A 20883-nucleotide genomic window follows, 5' to 3' on the forward strand; every position below is an offset into this window, starting at 1 on the left:
CCACTGGTTACAGATATTGAAAAACTAAAACTACACTTGGGCTTTTAATAGTTACAGTAGAGTAATTTTAAAAAGCTTTTGCCATTGATGCCTTCAAAAGTATTAACAGTTTTGAAAGTCATTAAGCAAAAGATTAACATACGCAGGGAAGAAATAGTCAAAGGACATGAATAAGGGATTTGTGAAAAAAGAAACACAACTGACTGTTAAACATATTTTTTTAAAAGTCCAACCTCACTAGAAATCAAAGAAACGCAAGTTGAAGCAGCAATGTGATTCCATTTTATCAGCTTAGCACATTATGGAAATGAAAACAGCATCCTGTTTTGGTGACAGAAAAGCACAGGAGTTACTTTCCTTCATCCTCTGCTAGTGAGAATAAAAATTGGTACAGCCTGACCAGGCAGTGGCGCAGTGGATAGAGCACCGGACTGGGATGCAGAGAATCCAGGTTCGAGACCCTGAGGTTGCCAGCTTGAGCGCAGGCTCATCTGGTTTGAGCAAAGCTCACCAGTTTGGACCCAAGGTCGCTGGCTCGAGCAAGGGGTTACTCGATCTACTGAAGGCCCGTGGTCAAGGCACATATGAGAAAGCAATCAATGAACAACTAAGGAGTTGCAACAAAAAACTGATGATTGATGCTTCTCATCTCTATCCGTTCCTGTCTGTCTGTCCCTGTCTATCCCTCTCTCTGACTCTCTCTCTGTCTCTGTAAAAAATAATAATAAATAAATAAATAAATGAATAAATAAAATAACCTATTTGTATCAGAAAAAATATTAAAAAAAATTTGTACAGTCCTCACCTGACTGCTAATGGTGCAGTAGATAACATGTTGACCAGGGATGCTGAGAACCCAGGTTCGAAACCCTGAGGTCTCTGGCTTGAGCACAGGGTCACTGGCTTGGCTGGAGTCCCCCAGTCAAAATGCATATGAGAAGCGATAGTGCCACAACTATGAGTTGATGCTTCTCACTTCTCTCCCTTCCTGTTTATCTGTCTGTCTGTCACCCTGTCTCTCTTAAAAAAAAAAAGAATTTGGAACAGTCCTTCTGAAAGGTAATTTAGTTACTTATCAAAACTCTTAAAAATGCTTATACTTTTGCCTGACCAGGCGGTGGTGCCGTGATAGAGCGTTGGACTGGGACACAGAGAACCCAGGTTTGAAATCCCAAGGTCGCCAGCTTGAGCGCAGGCTCATCTGGTTTGAGCAAGGCTCACCAGCTTGAGCCCAAGGTCACTGGCTTGAGCAAGGGGTTACTTGGTCTGCTGTAGTCCCCCCCCCCCCAAGGGACATATGAGAAAGCAATCAATCAACAACTAAGGTGCTACAACTGAGAATTGATGCTTCTCATCTCTCTCTCTTCCTGTCTGTCCCTCTCTCTGTCTCTGTCACACACACACACCCACAAAAGAATACTTATATACATACTTTTGACCTAGAACCTCATTTCCTGGGTATTTATTTAGAGGAAATAATCAGAGATATTGTATTATTATAATATTTGCAAATAATATAATTGTTTTACAATGTGGGATTGGCTAAGTAAAGATTAATCTGTAGTAGGGTACTGTGCAGTCATTAAAAAATAATGTGGTAAGCCTGACCAGGTGGTGGCGCAGTGGATAGAGCGTTGGACTGGGATGCAGAGGACCCGGGTACGAGACCCTGAGGTCGCCAGCTTGAGTGTGGGCTCATCTGGTTTGAGTAAAAAGCCCACCAGCTTGAACCCAAGGTCGCTGGCTCCAGCAAGGGGTTACTCAGTCTGCTGAAGGCCCGTGGTCAAGGCACGTATGAGAAAGCAATCAATGAACAATTAAGGTGTTGCAATGTGCAATGAAAAACTAATGATTGATGCTTCTCATCTCTCTCTGTCCCTGTCTATCCCTCTCTCTGACTCACTCTCTGTCTCTGTAAAAAATAAATAAATAAATAAAAATTAAAAAAAATGTGGTAAATATTTAAAACATGCAAGGTGTATATGTTTGTGTTAGAGTTTATGTGTGATCCCATTTTTGTAAAAAAAAAAAAAGTATGTATACTTTGGAAAAGCTGGACGAATGTATATTCTAATAACATTTTCTTCTTTTTGATTATGTATATTTTTCTGAATTTTCTATAGTGAACATGAGTCCTTTATTAGGAAAAAAAAGCATTAGCCAGAGCTTTACATAGTATAAGGGAAGCTGACATCAACAGAGCACTTCCTGGGTTAAGCACTATGCTGGTGCTTTATACATTTACCTAATTCAACCTCACTACGACCCTGTGGAGGCTTCTGCCTCTGGTCCTGCTCCCTCCAGTCCATTCTTGCACAGCCACTGGGGCGACTCTTTCAAAAGTGAAGGTTTGGAAGGAAACACTATAAATAGTGGTTACCACTGGAACTTAGCTGAAGGACATGGATATAAAGGGAGACTTTTCATTTGTAATTTAATTTTTAATTTAGTTTCCAAGTTTTAAAGTATGTGTATCTTTTGAAGTGGGGAGGAAAAGCGTATGTTGTCATGTGACTTCCCCCCTAAGCTCTTCAGTGGCTACCTCTCCCACTGTTCTTCCCCTTACACTGTACTCCACTCTGCTTTCTTCTGGCACTGTACTTTTTTGCCTCCAAGATTTGTAAAATACAGGGAGTCCTCCCACTTCACCATCCCAGATCTCGCTCTTCAGCTTTCAAATCTTCAGTACCTTAAATACCACTGGGAGTCCCTTCTTGATGCCCTCGGTTTCTCACTGCAAACAGCACTTCTTCCATCATAGCCTTCATCACGGTTTGCTGTAATTTTTTACTAAACTCTTGTACTTTCCAGAATATTGTGAGCTCCATGAGGGCACAGACCCTAGCCCCTGGGACAGTGACCAGAATATAGAATTGGATAAGTAATTGTTGAATAAACATTTTGTCTTTACAGTTGTGGAAACCAAGCCCTAAACAGGGATAGATAACTTGTCCAGAGCCTCAGCCAGTAAGTTTCAGAACCAGCTCTTCTACTCCTGCCTTTGAGAATCACAGAGTTACTGTTCTTTCTACTGTTACCACTCATGAGTAGAGGCAAATATAATCCTCAAACATGCTTCAGAAACTAGGTCTCTACTTCCTGGCCCTTTCCTGCTTTTGACACTTCTGTCTGATTTCTTCCAGTGTGGTGCAGGTCCTGCTTGCTGCTGGTGCTGACGCAAACCTTGGGGACAATTTCAGCAGTGTTTACAAGACTGCCAAGGAGCAGGGAATCCATTCTTTGGAAGGTAAGTGCAAGCTACCCTGCTGTTCTGAGCACTCCTCCTTGTGGCTTCCAGGCAGCTGTGCTCTATGTCAGTTCTACCAGCAAGTCAGAGTGAGGGCCTGCAAGGCCCTTGTCCTCTGGGAACTCAGGGATAACCCAAAGGACTTGGAACAGATGCCCTTCACAGCCCCTTCAGGCTCTGTAATTTATGTCACTTCAAAAGTCTTGGAGAATAATAAATTAAAGCCCTGACTTCATGACTGGATTGGGAGTGAGGGGAACCTTACAGCTGGTGTTCTCCCAAAAGCACTTCAGCCTGTGAAGCCTCAAATGAGAGGACAGTGGAGCAGGTTTCCATAAAACAAGGCAACTGGATGGAAGGTAGATTTGTTTCTCTTATACTTCCTGCAGACTTACCCTGTCAACTAGAAAACAGCCTCACTGCTTTCCTCAAGCTCAGAAATCTCTCAACACTACTCTTAATAGTGCTTTTTCCCTCCTCCTATATGTAAAATACAATCCTATCTCTGGGACTGGCCCCTCAACTTACTGTGTGACTCTGTACAAATAGTGGGCTTTCTCTGTGCCTTGATGCCTATGTGTATAAAATGGGTGGTCATCAGTGTCTACCCAGGGTGTTGCATGGTGGTTATTAGGATGTCTTCAGAAGAAAGCAGCAGTGTGCACCCATACCAGGGCTTGGTTACATGTCTTTTTTTTTTTTTTTTTTAATTATTTATTTATTTATTTATTTTACAGAGACGGTGAGTGAGTCAGAGAGAGGGATAGACAGGGACAGACAGGAACGGAGAGAGATGAGAAGCATCAATCATTAGTTTTTCATTGCGCGTTGCAACACCTTAGTTGTTCATTGATTGCTTTCTCATATGTGCCTTGACCGCGGGCCTTCAGCAGACCAAGTAACCCCTTGCTTGAGCCAGCGACCTTGGGTCCAAGCTGGTGAGCTTTGCTCAAACCTGATGAGTCTGTTCTCAAGCTGGCGACCTCGGGATCTTGAACCTGGGTCCTTCGCATCCCAGTCCGACGCTCTATCCACTGCGCCACCTCCTGGTCAGGCAGTTACATGTCTTTTAGAGCAGTGGTCCCCAATCTTTTTTGGGCCATGGACCAGTTTAATATCAGAAAATATTTTCATGGACCGGCCTTTAGGGTGGGACGGATAAATGTATCACGTGACTGAGACAAGCATCAAGAGTCTTAGACGGATGTAACAGAGGGAATCTGGTCATTTTTTAAAAATAAAACATCAGCCTAACCAGGCGGTGGCACAGTGGATAGAGCATCAGACTGGGATGCAGAGGACCCAGGTTCAAGACCCCGAGGTCGCCAGCTTGAGCTCAGGCTCATCTGGTTTGAGCAAAAAGCCCATTAGCTTGAACCCAAGGTCACTGGCTCCAGCAAGGGGTTACTCAGACTGCTGAAGGCCCATGGTCAAGGCACATATGAGAAAGCAATCAATGAACAACTAAGGTGTTGCAATGTGCAATGAAAAACTAATGATTAATGCTTCTCATCTCTCTCCGTTCCTGTCTCTCTGTCCCTGTCTATCCCTCTCTTGACTCACTCTCTGTCTCTGTAAAAAATAAATAAATAAAAAATTAAAAAAAAATAAAACATCGTTCAGACTTAAATATAAATAAAACGGAAATAATGTAAGTTATTTATTCTTTCTCTGCGGACTGGTACCAAATGGCCCACGGACCAGTACCCGTCCGTGGCTCAGGGGTTGGGGACCACTGTTTTAGAGGGTACCCGGGCAGCTCAGTTGCTATAGCTTCTGGTGAGTAGTTCCTCCTAAGTGGGGTTGAGAAAAGGGCAAGTCACTTAGGCTGCAGGGGGAAATGAACACTTTACATTTGAGCTTTTGCTTGTCTAGACTGGCCCCCCTGCCTGCCCATTACCCTGGACCATGCGCCGAGGCTGAGGTTCCTCTCAGCTCCTAGCAGCAGGGCAGTGGAGCAGTTGCTGCTTTAGGGTTGGCAGTGATGCCCAGGAGACAGTCAGCCATGCTGACTGCCTGCCGGTCAGAACATTGACCTGGAGGGAAGTTCAGCCAAAGCAGCAAGAGCTGTCAGGGAGGCTGCGAGACTGCTGTGGGTGTAGTAGCCCAGAGAGCAAAGGTGTCATTGCTGCGCCAGCAAGGTGTCTCAAACTGGTAGCATGAGGGGAACGTTAAGCGCATCTGAGTGTTGCTGCCTGGATGAGTGTGAAGTTGCCCTTCCCCACCTGTTCACCTCTCTAAAGCCACTACTTCTGTCAAGCTCTACTGCTGCAGCTAGTTCCTCCACAAAGCCTTTCCTGTCCTTGGCAATAATTGCAATCTGCTCTCAGATGCTCTTTTTAACGTTCTCTAAATCTTGGCCTTTTGTGTGTGGTTAGTTGAACTCTCATCTTTCCATGCCTTTCTTCCTCCCTCAGCTGACAGTTCCATGTGCAGACCATGACCTGTACCTCCTTCAAGTCCCACTGAACTGGAAGAACTATATTCACTTTATGTTTCAAGCAGGAGAATTTCCTATCAGATTTGCCCTATATTTGCAGCCTCAGATGAAGGGACTCAGCTTGTAGGCTATCCTCTCTTCACTCAGACACAGCTTTGCTGTCTGCCTCAGCTCTTACGAAAAAGTAAGGAAGAGCATTTACCTAGGAGGCAGGGCCAGAAGAAGGGGAAGGGATGATTTCAGTGCTTTCTCACCTGCTCTCAGGATCCCAGCAGAACTCAGTAAGCATTTTTGATTCCATAGAATCTCAGAGCTGGGACGTCATCTAGTCCATCCTCTGCTGTTGCACCATCTCTACCCCCTGCATTCAAGTTTTCTGCCTTTGTGTTCTAATAGTTCTCTCCAGGTTGATGCATATATTCAATATTCTAGATCAGTGATCAGCCAGATATTCCATTTTAAACTTTGTGAGCTCTTCACTCTCAGTTGTGACTACTCAGCTTGGCCATTCTGGTGCTGAAGCAGCCACAAACAGTACATGATTGAACATGCATTGATATGTTCCAATAAAACTACAAAAATAGGCAACAAGCTGGATTTGACCTAGGCTGAAGTTTACCTGTTCTAGATATTTTCTCCTTCTTTCCTCCATGTCTTCCTCCCCTCCTCCCCTCCCTCCCTCCCTCCCTCCCTCCCTCCTCCCCCTTCTCTTTCCTTCCGTTGAAATCAAAGACTAGCACATAAAGTACATGTTGGCAGGGATCCTGTCTAACTCAAGTGCCTAGAACAATGCCTGCTTCATTTCTCCTTCCTTCTTTTTGTCTTTTTTTTTCTTTGGTCCATCTCTTGAATCTTTTCAATTCTTGTGTTAGCCAGCTTACATTCTAGGTAAGTAGGTAGGTAGGTAGATAGACAACAAAAATATTGGAAAAGGCTATTGTATCTATCATGAAATAAAGATAAAATGTTAGGTATCTGCTTATTTTGAGTGATCTATAAATTTAGTGAACAGGCTTTCTATGGATTCTTTTATTTATTTGAAAATAATTTTAAAATTTTTATTAATTACATGTCTGTTTAGCAGTCACTGTTCTGGGCACTTGAGTTAGACAAAATCACTGTCGTCATGGACTTTACTAGTCTTTGATGAAGTGTTTATAAGAACCCTATTAAAGTACAGAGCCCTAGACCACATGATCAGGACAATTTTGAGGCATTATTCAACATTAACAACTATAAATCTACCAAACTTGATTCTTTTTTGTCGTGTCCACAAAATTTTAAGGGATTTCTCAGATATTCTGCTAAAATAAAATGTTTAGCATTTGTCAAACTTTTGACTAGGAACCCTTTCCCAAACAGATGTTAGGTTGTCTGTAAAGGTCTGGTCTCCTCCTCAGGGAACCCATACTAGTGCCTGAGTGTTTAAGAACCATTAAAAAAAATACAGTCTAGGGCCCTGGCCGGTTGGCTCAGCAGTAGAGCGTCGGCCTGGCGTGCGGGGGACCCGGGTTCGATTCCCGACCAGGGCACATAGGAGAAGCGCCCATTTGCTTCTCCACCCCCACCCCCTCCTTCCTCTCTGTCTCTCTCTTCCCCTCCCGCAGCCAAGGCTCCATTGGAGCGGAGATGGCCCGGGCGCTGGGGATGGCTCCTTGGCCTCGGCCCCAGGCGCTGGAGTGGCTCTGGTCGCGGCAGAGCGATGCCCCGGAGGGGCAGAGCATCGCCCCCGGGTGGGCAGAGCGTCGCCCCTGGTGGGCATGCCGGGTGGATCCCGGTCGGGCGCATGCGGGAGTCTGTCTGACTGTCTCTCCCCGTTTCCAGCTTCAGAAAAATACAAAAATTAAGAAAAAGAAAAAAAAAGAAAAAAAATACAGTCTAGAAATTTTTCAGGAATCATTGATAAACTCACTGTTTTGTAGCTTGCAAGAGCTACCTCTCAGCACTTTTTTTTTAATTTACAGGGACAGAGAGAGAGAGTCAGAGAGAAGGATAGACAGGGACAGACAGACAGGAACGGAGAGAGATGAGAAGCATCAATCATCAGTTTTTTTGTTGCGACATCTTAGTTGTTCATTGATTGCTTTCTCATATGTGCCTTGACCGCAGGCCTTCAGCAGACCGAGTAATCCCTTGCTTGAGCCAGCGACCTTGGGTCTAAGCTGGTAAGCATTTTTTATTTTGCTCAAGGCAGATGAGCCCGCACTCAAGCTGGCAACCTCGGAGTCTCGAACCTGGGTCCTCAGCATCCCAGTCCAGCGCTTTATCCACTGAGCCACCGCCTGGTCAGGCAGCACTTTTTTTTTAATGCCAGACTACCTTTGTCTATCACAGTTTTCTGGCAGCTCATCCGATTTTCCTGGTATATCAATTTGGTTATATTCTGCTCTCCAAATTCATGGGCTCTATGGCTAGAGAGTGACAGTACCTTTAGTATCATCTCAGGAATCTCTTCTCTCCTTAGCAGACTAAGCCTTTGGCTTCTTCTTAGCCATATTTATTCTTTTTCCATTTATAGCTATCTCATTCTTTCATTCATACAACCAATAATTATTCACTGCCTACTGTATACAAGGTGCTATACCTAGCTGTTGGTCATTCTCATTGATGAAGTAGACAGAAACAAAAGGATCCTGTTGTTCCCCTTTCTTTGGATTGCATTGACTTTTCACAGGAAAGTACCTGACTTGTGGGAATGTGTGAAGAGGGTAGAGTAGAACAAGAGGTGATTCCCCTTGCCCAGAGTGTTTCTAGGCAGATTCAAAGGAAAGTCACAAGCTCAGGAAATTTGGACAGTCTTTTACTATCCAGCTTCATTGGAGCATGGAGTCAGTACCAAAGTCCATCAGATTTTTAATGGGTTTTTCTGTGGGCCTCATCCTGTGCTCAGTGCTGAAGGGAGGTGGTAAATTATAGTTTTGTGACCTTGGCAAGACCTTCCTAAAAGCAAGTAATATCTTCCTTGTCTGCCTTATCAGTATTGTACAGATCAAGAGATAAAGTATGTGTTGTGTAAATTGTAAAGTGTTCTACAATTACAATTGCTTATTTGTTTTATTTATAATTCAGCATGATATTGGGAATACAAAAATGAATTTATATGCTCTAGCCCAGTGGTAGTCAATCTGGTCCCTACTGCCCACTAGTGGGCATTCCAGTTTTCATGGTGGGTGATAGTGGAGCAACCAAAGTATAAATAAAAGATAGATTTAACTAACTATATGTTTTATAAAGATATATTCTGCCAAACTTAGCAAAAATCTGACATAAAGTACTTGGTAAGTAATTATTATTATATGCTTTAACTTGCTGTAACTCTGCTTTATAAATTTTATAAAATGAAGTTACTTCCCTACTTTATAAATCACCATTACTGTGGAACCGGTGGGCGGTTAGAAAATTTTACTACTAACAGAGATACAAAAGTGGGTGGTAGGTATAAAAAGGTTGACTACCCCTGCTCTAGCCCCTCAACATTGCTCCCAGTAAATAAGACAGCCTTATGGACAAGGCATCACAGTGCAGAGTGGCAAATGCAAAGGTAGGTGTACAAAGGCTCTAGGTAGCACTGATAAAGTTACTGGTAAGCTCTACCTCATGGCACGCTGGTGTCTGGGAAGTATCACAGGGAAAGTGACTTTGAATTAGGTCTTAAGGATGAGTTGGAAGTTGCCAGGCAGACTAAGAAGAATGAACCTTCAGGCAGGAGGACTAATACATGCAGAGACGTGGGGTGAGTAGGTGACAGCAGATAGAATCATTGGCCACAGTGCTAAGAAAAATAGTAAGAAGAGTGGAGAGGGAATTGGGGTTTCACATGGGAAGAATTTTGAAAGGCAGTTCTAGGGAGCTCATACTGTTTTCTGAAAGCCATCAAAGGATTTTAAGCAGAGTTTTGCTCAGTTTACATTTGCATTCTAGATGGGCCATTCTGACATGATGGGGATGAATGAATTGAAAGAGAGAGAGATTAGCAATGACTCTTGACCTTTAGGGGGTGATGGACCCCTTTGAGAATTAGATGAGAAGCTGTGCCCCTCTCCCCCAAAATGCACCTATCATTCCTGAAGACTTCTAAAAGTGATCTTTGGGAATGGAGAAAATAGGTATTAGAAAAATATTAGGAAGAGGTTGAGTTTTTAGTGGAATGTGGGAATTGATGGACAAGGAGACCTCCGTAGTGACACCTCAATTTCTGCTTTGGGTGAACAGTTGGATGTGTGGGTCTGGAGTTCAAAGGAGAAGTCTGGCAGGAGATAGGGATTTAGGAGTCACTGTCATTTCCCTGAGGAAATGGATGTGATTGAAACTGCCCAAGAAAAGAAGTTAAAGTGAGGGGGTGAGAGGCTAAGTCCCACATTCAATATACCAGCATTCAAGGTGTAAAGAGGAAAGAGAATCAGATAAGGGAAACCAAAGGGCATTGGAGATGTTGCCTTGTGTTCTCAGGATAGTCATAGCCTGGAGAAGAAAGAAACTTCCTGGCCTTTTTGATGACTTTGGAACTGATTGCCCCCTTCCTAGTGAAATGCTTCTCCTGTTGTACATATGGCCATTGCTCCTTAATAAGGAGCCTGCTCAGTTAGGCACATCACAATATCTTCCACCCTTACAGTGTTCGCATTTCTGGTGGTTTACTGGTAGAGGCAGTGCCAAGGTGTTTGGCAGAGAAACCTTGTTGACCTGACTATTCTGCCCATTCTCTCCAGCCCTTAGAGTGGCATATTTAGAGGCATGATGGTGTCCTGGAGAAAGGGCAGGCTTTGATGCCAACCAGTCATGGTTCATCTAAGCTGTCACTTAACTTACTAGCTGTGTGATCTTCAGCAAGTGAATTTCAGTTTTCTCATTTGTGTCATAGGGATAACAATACCTATGTTATAGGGTTGTTAAGATGAACAGAAATATCATGTGTAAAGCATAGTGATCTTTAATGAAGGATTTCTTTATGGGGGTAGATTTTGGCTTGTATAACGCAGGCTTAGAGGTACTGAGCAACTCACCACTCAAAGAGCACTGACAAGAGACTAGTCTGCCCAATAGGGATTCTGTAAAGAGTATCTTGCCCTGGGACATTGGTTTCTGGCCTCCAAGGTCCATGTCAGCCATGTCATTTTTAAGGTTCTAGAAACTCTAGGCTCGCCATTAGAGCAAGTAATGTACTTAAAAGAAGTAGGATTTGACCTGGGCTTTGAAGGGTAAAAACAAGATTGTGAGCAGGGGACCCAGCTTGAGAAAGGCATACATGGGACACAGGTAGAGGGGAACATGAAGATCACAGCTGCTGCTCTGCCAACTCATTCTCTGACCATGACCACATTCCACTTAGGGCCTCCACCCCACCCATGCCCCCACCCATGCCCACTCCAGGAGAGTAGTTCCACTTGTGGCTGGCTGACGGGTAGTGGACCCCAATCCTCAGGTGGAGGAGGCAGTAAATTAGTGGTAACAGAAAACTAGTCGCCCAGCCAGGGATGCCGCTGGCTGCTTGTAAGTAACTATTATAAACATTGGGTGTCTGGGGCTGTCAGAAATGCAAGCAAGTACTCTGAGCGCCTCTCATATGTACAATTAAAACAATAAAACACGGCAGAAACGTGGCCAGAGCAGACTATAAGTCAGCTTCTCTTCTCAGCTCCATGTGGCAGCTGAATAAAGATGAGTTGTGCTGAAGCTGAATTGGCATAGGGCCCTTCTGGGGGCAGAGGGCCTGGCTTTCCAGGCTGGGCCTGCCGTATTGATCCTTATCAGCTCAGGTGGTCCCTTCCCATAGCTCCAGAGGCTGCAGGTCCTCATCTGCTGCAGCTGACCTCCTCATCTCTGTCTTCAGATGGGGAACAGGATGGTGCAAGCTGGCACATCACAAACCAGTGGACAAGTGTCCTGGAATTCAGGAGGTGGCTAGGAATCCCCACTGGCGGTAATGAAACTGTGCTCTAATATTTTTTTCCCTCCCCAGGGCATGCCAAGGAGTGGTCTCATCCTAGTTCATCTGTTTAGTATAAGTTAACCACCCAGCACCCACTGCATGCCCAGCCCTAGCCAGCAGAGAATGTATGCCCCGGGACAGCACAAACTCGGATGGCGGTAATAAGGTTTCTAAGGAAATAAGAGTCACCTAGCAAGTGTGTTAAAACAGATTTCTGGGCCTCACCTCCAGAAATTCTGATTTAGTAGGTCTGGGTGGGACCTGAGATTTTTGCATATCTAACAGACTCCTACTCTGAGTAGTATGAGCTAGACTACTGGTGTTCATTGTTGTCTTGTGCTTGAACTGCTTTATTTTTTATTTTATTTTATTGTATTGTATTGTATTGTATTTTTCTGAAGTTGGAAACAGGAGGCAGTCAGACAGACTCCCGCATGCACCCGACCGGGATCCACCCAGCATGCCCACCAGGGGGCGATGCTCTGCCCATCTGGGGTGTTGCTCTGTTGCAACCAGAGCCATTCTAGCGCCTGAGGCAGAGGCCATGGAGCCATCCTCAGCGCCCGGGCCAACTTTGCTCCAGTGAAGCCTTGGCTGCAGGAGGGGAAGAGAGAGACAGAGAGGAAGGAGAGGAGGAGGGGTGGAGAAGCAGATGGGCACTTTTCCTGTGTGCCCTGACCGGGAATCGAACCCAGGACTCCTGCACGCCAGGCTGATGTTCTACCACTGAGCCAACCGGCCAGGGCCTGAACTGCTTTAAATAACTCTCCTGGACCTTCTCCTCCCTGGAAGAAATCTTATTTTGTCACTTAAGCTTTACTCCTAGAGAGCCTGTGTGCTTATGCCTTATATTATAGGTGTTCAGAACACAAAAGCTGTGACACCTGGAGCAATTTTGTGCACCTCTCAGAGGCTCTGTCTCCTTATTTGTAAAATAAAGGCCATTGGGAGTGTTAGAGATGGTATATTTATATCCCTAGCCTAAAACCAGAACATAAAGGAAACCATTCATATTAATTTCTGTTTCTATATTATTATTGTCGGCCCTGGCCAGTTGGCTCAGTGGTAGAGCGTCGGCCTGGCGTGCAGAAGTCCCAGGTTTGATTCCCGGCCAGGGCACACAGGAGAAGCGCCCATCTGCTTCTCCACCCCTCCCCCTCTCCTTCCTCTCTGTCTCTCTCTTCCCCTCCCGCAGCCGAGGCTCCATTGGTGCAAAGATGGCCCGGGCGCTGGGGATGGCTCCTTGGCCTCTGCCCCGAGCGCTAGAGTGGCTCTGGTCACGACAGAGCGACGCCCTGGAGGGGCAGAGTATCGCCCCCTGGTGGGCGTGCCAGGTGGATCCCGGTCGGGTGCATGCGGGAGTCTATCTGACTGTCTCTCCCGTTTCTAGCTTCAGAGAAATATATTACTATTGTCCTCATACTCTCATAGAACTTTACTAGAACTTCAGAGTCTTTGACACAGTCTCCCAAATTCTTTCCATTTGTAGAAAACTATTATCCACAAACAGCCAAACTCTATTTAGAGTCCAGAGAATGGCTGTCACCTAACTATGTGACCTTGGACAATTCTCCTTAATCATCTGAACCTTGATTATCTCACTATAGAGAACATTACCTGTACCACAGTTTTATGTAAAGGCCAGATTGAAATAGTTATGAAAGAATGAAAAAATACAAGGCATGCCTGACCAAGTGGTGGCACAGTGCATAGAGTGTCAGCCTGGGACGCTGAGGACCCACATTTGAAACCCCAAGGTCACCAGTTTGAGACCAGCTTGAGCACAAGCTCACTAGCTTGAACATAGGATCATAGACATGACCCCATGGTCGCTGACTTGAGCCTAAAAGTCGCTGGCTCGAAGCCCAAGGTTGCTGACCTGAGCACGGAATCACTGTCTCAGCTGCAGCCCCCCTCCCCCCGAGAAAGCAATCATTGAACAGCTGAGGTGCCACAACTACTAGTTGATGTTTCTCACCTCCCTTCCTGTCTGTCCCTCCATCTCTCTCTCTCTCTCTTTCTCTCTCTCAAAAAAAAAAAAAAAAAAAGAGAGAGAGAGAGAAAATATAAGGCATCATGCAAATGCAATGTGCTAGTGAGAATAATAATTAATAATAATTAAGATTGAAGGTATGGCCTGACCAGGTGGTGGCGCAGAGGATAGAGCGTCGGACTGGGATGCTGAGGACCCAGGTTCGAGACCCCGAGGTCGCCAGCTTGAATGTGGGCTCATCTGGTTTGAGCAAAAGCTCACCAGCTTGGACCCAAGGTCGCTGGCTCCAGCAAGGGGTTACTCGGTCTGCTGAAGGCCCGCGGTCAAGGCACATATGAGAAAGCAATCAATGAACAACTAAGGTGTTGCAACGCGCAATGAAAAACTAATGATTGATGCTTCTCATCTCTCTCCGTTCCTGTCTGTCTGTCCCTGTCTATCCCTCTCTCTGACTCACTCTCTGTCTCTGTAAAAAATAAATAAAAATTAAAAAAAAAAAAGACTGAAGCTATGACCAACACAATATTCAACAACGACTGTCAGAACTCAGAGAAAACAATTTCTGACTGAGCACCCAAGGAAAAAAAAATGGGTATTTGAACCTTGAAGTATAAGAAGGTTTTATGGAGGGCGCAGTTGGATGTGAGCAGAGAAGGGGTATGTTATGTCCAAACATTCAGAGGTAGGAAACAGAAAAAAAAAGTTTCAGGCCAGCAAGTGAACTTGTTAAGGTGAAGCATCTGCACAGCAGAAGATTTTAGAGAGTAATGAACAGTTAGTAAACTGGGGCCAGATCAAATGCTTGGACTTTATATCCTTTAGACCAGGCGTCCCCAAACTGCGGCCCCCTAAGGCCATTTATCGGCCCCCGCCGCCGCACTTCCGGAAGGGGCACCTCTTTCATTGGTGGTCAGTGAGAGGAGCACTGTATGTGGCGGCCCTCCAACAGTCTGAGGGACAGTGAACTGGCCCCCTGTGTAAAAAGTTTGGGGACCCCTGCTTTAGACAGAGAGGAGCCTTGAAGGTCCTAAGGATAGGGCTCCATGGAGCCTATTCCTTCCAGGATGGAGAAGCAGGGGGAGATGATGGTAAGGAGACGATGATGGGGATAGCTTTAGCAGCAGCTTGCAACATTTATTGATACTATGTGCTATAGCCCTATGATGCAGGCAGGAAAGGACACTGAGGCAGATAGATAATGCCAGATCCTGGAGTCTGTCTCCTGGTCTTGTAGAGAACCCAGCAACCATACCAGTCTGTGTGCCCTACTACATAGTCAGCCCTGAACTTTCAGCTTGTCCAAAGTCTTGGAAGGCTTGGAAATCTGCCAGGCCAAAATCTGTTGGGGCAAGTTATTATTTTTTATAATGTCCCTGATTCTTCCTCATCGTTGTCAGAGCCTTGTTGCACGTCCAGGGCCTGTGGTTCTACATGTCATTTCTCAGTAGTGCTGGCTGCTATAGAGTCACCAAGATGGACAACACACTGTCAATCCATCAGGTCTTTTGGCCAATTTCAAGATTAAGTGTATCAGCCAGTAGGTAAATTGTGTTCATCCTTCTAAGCCCTCCAAACCTGTATATACATTTGACTAGGAGAGGGAGATAGACTAGTTGACATATTTTATTAAAAAGAATAAATTCGATGCATTTATAAAAATAAGAAAGTGTGAGATGGGGTAGCAAAGAACTAGTCTTGCGATTTTTAACATATTTACATATTTTGTGTATAAATATTTTTTCATCAAAAGTTCCAAATCAGGGATGGGTCCCACACACCACACAAAATATATTAGAGACATTTATATGGATAGCAGGAAGGGAGACAGAGGGCTGAAATTTTCCAGGCACCGGTGATTGATGGGGGCTGAGGCTCCCCCTGACGCTTTATTGAGTTTCCGATGATTATCTCTCGCTGAGACATTTTTTACAGATGACGGTCGAGCTGTCACAATGGACCATGGGGGAAAAAAAAACAACAATAATAACACTTTAATCTTTTTACTGCACTGCTCCCTAGTATCTCAGATTCATCTTCCCTGACGCACGCAGTTCATTATTCTGCCCCTCCCTGGATGGGAAATAAAGGAAAATAAATATATATGTAGACACACTTACCCACACACACACACAGAGTGTTCAAAAGAGACCACCTCAGAACCAGAGAGGGGCAGAATTTATTGTTCTTTTTGCAAGTGTTGAGGTTTATTAGTAGAGATGCTGGGTTGGCTTGGAATTGGCTATTAATTACAGCATTTTGTATTTGCTTTTTATTGCAAGTTTTTAACATCTTGAAGAAAAGGCAGAGGAGAGGAAAGCAGATGTAGAGATGGGAGTACAGAGGGACCAAGTTTGGCCACCAAGTGGCATGTCTGGCTGAGAGGCAGAGAGAGCAGGCTCCTTCCTTTCTTACAGTCAGCCCTGCCTTGAGGACCTTGGAGCTTAAAGAATACTGCTTTGGTTAGGATGGGGGCAGAGTGGGGGGAGGAGAAACATGAGCTTAGAGTAATTATAGGACATCAAAGGGAATCTTGGGACCTTCTACCATGTTACTACTCTGGAAGTTAGGAGAGTTGGGAAGTAGAGGAGGTTCAGATGGAGTGTTGATGGGCCTATAGATAATGGAATAACAGATTGAGTTGGCCTTATCTTTGAATTTTTAAAAAAAGTAGTCAGATGGTGTAAAAAACTCCTATGAAGCCTGACCAGGTGGTGGCGCAGTGGATAGAGAATTGGCCTGCAATGCTGAAGACCTAAGTTCAAAACCCAGAGATTGCCAGCTTGAGTGTGGGCTCACCAGCTTGAGCACAGGGTCACTGGCTTGAGTGTGGGATCATAGACATGACCCCATGGTCTCTGGCTTGAGCCCAAAGGACACTGGCTTGCGCCCAAAGGTCACTGGCTTGAGCAAGGGGTCACTTGCTCTGCTGTAGCTCTCCTGCTGCTGTCAAGGCACGTATGAGAAAGCAATCAACAACTAAAGGGCCACAACTATGAGTTGATGCTTTTCATCTTTCTCCCTTCCTGTCTGTCTGTCTCTCTTTCTCTCGCGCTAGAAAAAATAACCTCCCATGTACCAAGTTCCTTCAACAATTAACACATGGCTGATGTTTTTTCTATATTCCCCATCTACTTCCCCCACCTCATATATTATTTTTACCATCTCTGAGACATATCAGTAGCAATATGTGAATCTGATTTAGATCCTGATTCAAACAAACTATAAAATTGACATTTATAAGACGATTGGAAATTTGAATACCTTTGAATTTGATCATGTGAAAGTGAAACATAGGTTCTGGAAAGCCCCATCTGGGTCTGTGGTCAAAGGAGGGTTCTTGGATCAGAGAAGATGCCAGATTGATTGTCCAGGGCCAAAGGGAGGGTCAACAGCCTGTCCCTTAAAGTTCTAGGTCAACCTCCTGCTCTCCCCTTTCCCTTTCCTGGGAATGAGGAAAGTTGGGCTTGTGGTTCTTATGGAAAGGCTGTACTTGTGTCTCCAGGAGAGAAAATGCTGACCCAGTCTTCTTTTTAACTTATCAAATCTGTTCTGAGCTCCTGCTCTGTACCAGCTCCCCTGCTACACTATGATAAGGTAATAATGAGGTGAGCAGAGTCCTCTTCTTAAGGAGAAACCTTCCATTTCAATAGCAGAGAGCAGGGTACCTGTGAGAACCATTTTTAAGCAATGTCTGGTCTTCCAGTCATAGGCCCAATGAGATGACCCATTAGTGCCTTCTCTGTATGAAGGATAAAGAGATCTGTAAGACACAGTCTCTATCCTTCAAGACCCTGCTTTCTGCCTGGAAACAGCTTAAAGAAGATTTGTTGAGCACCTGCCACATTCAAGAATATATACATGAAGCATCCTGACCTGTGGTGGCGCAGTGGATCAAGGGTCAACTTGGAACACTGAGGTCACTGGTTCAAAACCCTGGACTTGCCCCATCAAGGCACATATGGGAGTTGATGCTTCCTGCTCCTCCCCCCTCCCCCCCCCTTTTCTAAAATTAATTAAAAAAAATTTTTTTTAAGTATATACATGAAGCATTCTGAGAACGCTTAAGACTGTATATAAAAGAAAATGTTAACTAATTTGATGTAGACTGTACATTACTGGAATGTATGGAGGAAAGAAATCAGTAACAGGCTGCTTCAATTGTAAAGGATGAGTAAAACATAGGTAAATTAAAGGAAAGAATAGTGAAGCTATGTAGAGAAAAGAGTACAAGCCTTGGGGTTGAACAGATCAGCTCTGTCCTTGACTACTGATGTGATCTGAGGCAAGCTACATAAGTGCTTTCAGTCCTGGTTTCTTCACTATTAGAAATAATAACAACCTAGTATAGTTCTTGTGAGGAAAATAGTTGTAAAGTTTTAGCATAATATCTAGGACATAATAAGTGTTTAATAAGTGCAGGCCATTATTTTATTACTCCAAATTACATATTTAAATATCTGGATATTGGAGGAAGACTATTATTAGTCCCAGGATATTAGCTTTCAGGATCTACCTGTGACCCTCCATGATGTTGAAATGAGCTCCCTGCACTGAGCCTGACATAGTCTACAGTGTGTGTGTTAGTGATGATTCTGGCCAGGGTCAGAGTGGCATCAGGAAGAGGAAAAGGCACAATAATTTATTACCATTTATTGAGTCCTTACTACATGCCAAGCAATGTTCTCAGCTCCTTACATACATTTTTTTCATATAACAGCTTTATGGAAATTTAATTCATATACTGTACAGTTCAGTTATTTGAAGTATATAATTCAGTGGTTTATAGTTTATCCCCAAGAATTGTACACCACAATTAGTTTTAGAACATTTTCATTACCCCATAAAGAAACTCCATAGCTGTTATCAATCATTACTCATTTTACCTCCCAACTCCCCCTACCTGTAGACAAACACTAATTAATACACTTTCTGTCCCATAGATTTGCCTATTCTGGACGTTTCATATACAACATGTTCTTTTGTGACTGGCTTCTTTTTTTTTTTTAGTGAGAGAAAGAGAGACAAGAAGGGAGAAAGATGAGAAGCATCAACTCATAATTGCAGCACCTCTTAGTTGTTCATTGATTGCTTCATATAAATGCCTTGACCAGGGGCTCCAGCTGATCCAGTGACCCCTTGCTCAAATCAGCAACTACGGGATCATATCAATAATCCCATGCTCAAGCTGGCAAGCCAGCGCTCAAGCCAGTGATCTTGGGGTTTTGAACCTGGGACTTCAGCGTCCTAGGTCAATGCTCTATCCACTGTACCACCACTGGTCAGGCTCTGCTTTTAGCTATTATGAATAATGCCGCTATGAATGTTTGTGTACAAGTTTTTTTTTGTATTTTTCTGAAACTGGAAATGAGGAGGCAGTCAGACTCCCGCATGCACCCAACCAGGATCCACCCGGCATGCCCACCAGGGGGCGATGCTCTGCCCATCTGGGGCGTTACTCTGTTGCAACCAGAGCCATTCTAGTGCCTGAGGCAGAGGCCATAGAGCCATCCTCAGCACCTGGGCCAGCTTTGCTCCAATGAAGCCTTGGCTACAGGAGGGGAAGAGAGAGACAGAGAGGGAAGAGAGGGGGAGGGGTGGAGAAGCAGATGGGCGCTTCTCCTGTGTGCCCTGACCGGGAATCGAACCTGGGACTCCTGCACGCCAGGCCGATGTTCTACCACTGAGCCAAACGGCCAGGACCTGTTTGTGTACAAGTTTTTGTGTGCACGTAATGTTTTCACTTTGGGTGGATTTTTACCTAGCGGTAGCATTTCTAGATCATATAGTAAGTCAGTATGTTTACTCTTTGAGGAACTGCCAGACTTTTTTTCAAAATCTCTGCACCATTTTACACTCCCACAAGCCATGTAGGAGGGATCTAGCTTCTCTGCATCCTTACCAGCACTTGTTATTATTGCCTGTCTTATTTACTTTAGCCACCCTAATGAATGTGAAGGCGTATGCTGTGGTTTTGATTTGCATTTCCCTGTTGGCTGAAAATGTTGAACTTCTTTTATTGCTTTTTGGCCATTTCTTTGTCTTTAGAAAAATATCAGCCCAGATCCTGGGTACAGTTTTTAATTGGGTTTATTATTGAATCTTATTAGATAGGTGATATTATTTATTTTGCTGGTGAGGAAGCAAATTCTCAGAGATGTTAAAATTTTTTATCAAAGTTACACGGTTAGTAAGTTTTGCTTCCCAGTCCAATGGACTCTCTGCTTTTTCTAATACACAGTGCTGCCCACTGGGGATTTATTGTAGGATCACCAAGGTCGTGTTTTGGGGGCCTCAATCAGCAGGAGGGGAGAATTTGAAAGTCTATTTTTTTGTTTTTGTATTTTTCTGAAGTAAGAAGTGGGGAGGCAGAGAGACAGACTCCCGCATGTGCCCCACTAGGATCCACCTGGCCAAGCCCACTAGGGGGCAATGCTCTGCCCATCTGGGGCGTTGTTCTGTTGCAACCAGAGCCATTCTAGTGCCTGAGGCGGAGGCCATGGAGTCATCCTCAGTGCCTGGTCCAACTTTGCTCCAGTAGGACCTTGGCTGCAGGAGGGGGAAGAAAGAGATAGAGAGAAAGGAGAGGGGGAAGGGTGGAGAAGCAGATGGGTCCTTCTGCTGTGTGCCCTGGCCGGGAATTGAACTCAGGACTTCCATACGCCAGGCCAACACTCTACTGCTGAACTAGCTGGCCAGGGCTTGAACGTCTATTATAAGAAATTAACTAGGATCCAGTAGGAGAGGCTGCTGAAAGTCAAACAGAAGAATGTGGACATTATGAGTTCCAGCACAGGAGATGATATGCTAATTTGAAAATTGTCATTTCCTAGATGCTGATTATTTCATGTTCCCCTCACTGTGTTCCTTCCTTCCCTTCCCTTCCCTTCCCTTTCCTTTCCTTTCTTTTCCTTTTTTAATTATTGAGAGGAGTGGAGGCAGAGAGACAAACTCCTGTATGTGCCCGACTGGGATCCATCCTGCAAGTCCTCTAAGGGCATGCTCTGCCCACCTGAGCTGTTGTGCCATTGCTTAGCAACAGAGCTATTTTTAACACCTGAGGCGGAGGCCATAGAACTATCCTCAATACCCGAGGTTAACTTGCTCAAACCATCAAGCCATGCTGCAGGAAGGGTGGGGGGGTAGAGAGAGAGAAAATAGGGGGAGTGGAGAAGCAGATGATCACTTTTCCTGTGTACCCTGATAAGGAATTGAACCCAGGACATTCATATGCTGGCTGATGCTCTACCACCGAGCCAACTGGCCAGGACTCCATC

At 44.6% G+C, this 20883-nt stretch overlaps 1 protein-coding gene across 1 annotated transcript in view; it reads left to right on the plus strand.

Moving 5' to 3' along the window:
• CLPB (ClpB family mitochondrial disaggregase) overlaps positions 1 to 20883 on the plus strand; it is a 187643-nt gene that overhangs the window by 70430 nt on the left and 96330 nt on the right. The window contains exon 4 of the mRNA XM_066250604.1: positions 3144 to 3247. Within this exon, the coding sequence (XP_066106701.1) occupies positions 3144 to 3247 (104 nt within the window). The remainder of the gene's footprint in view (positions 1 to 3143; positions 3248 to 20883) is intronic.

Source organism: Saccopteryx bilineata, chromosome 1, assembly GCF_036850765.1.
Source record: "Saccopteryx bilineata isolate mSacBil1 chromosome 1, mSacBil1_pri_phased_curated, whole genome shotgun sequence".
Taxonomy (NCBI): Eukaryota; Metazoa; Chordata; class Mammalia; order Chiroptera; family Emballonuridae; genus Saccopteryx; species Saccopteryx bilineata.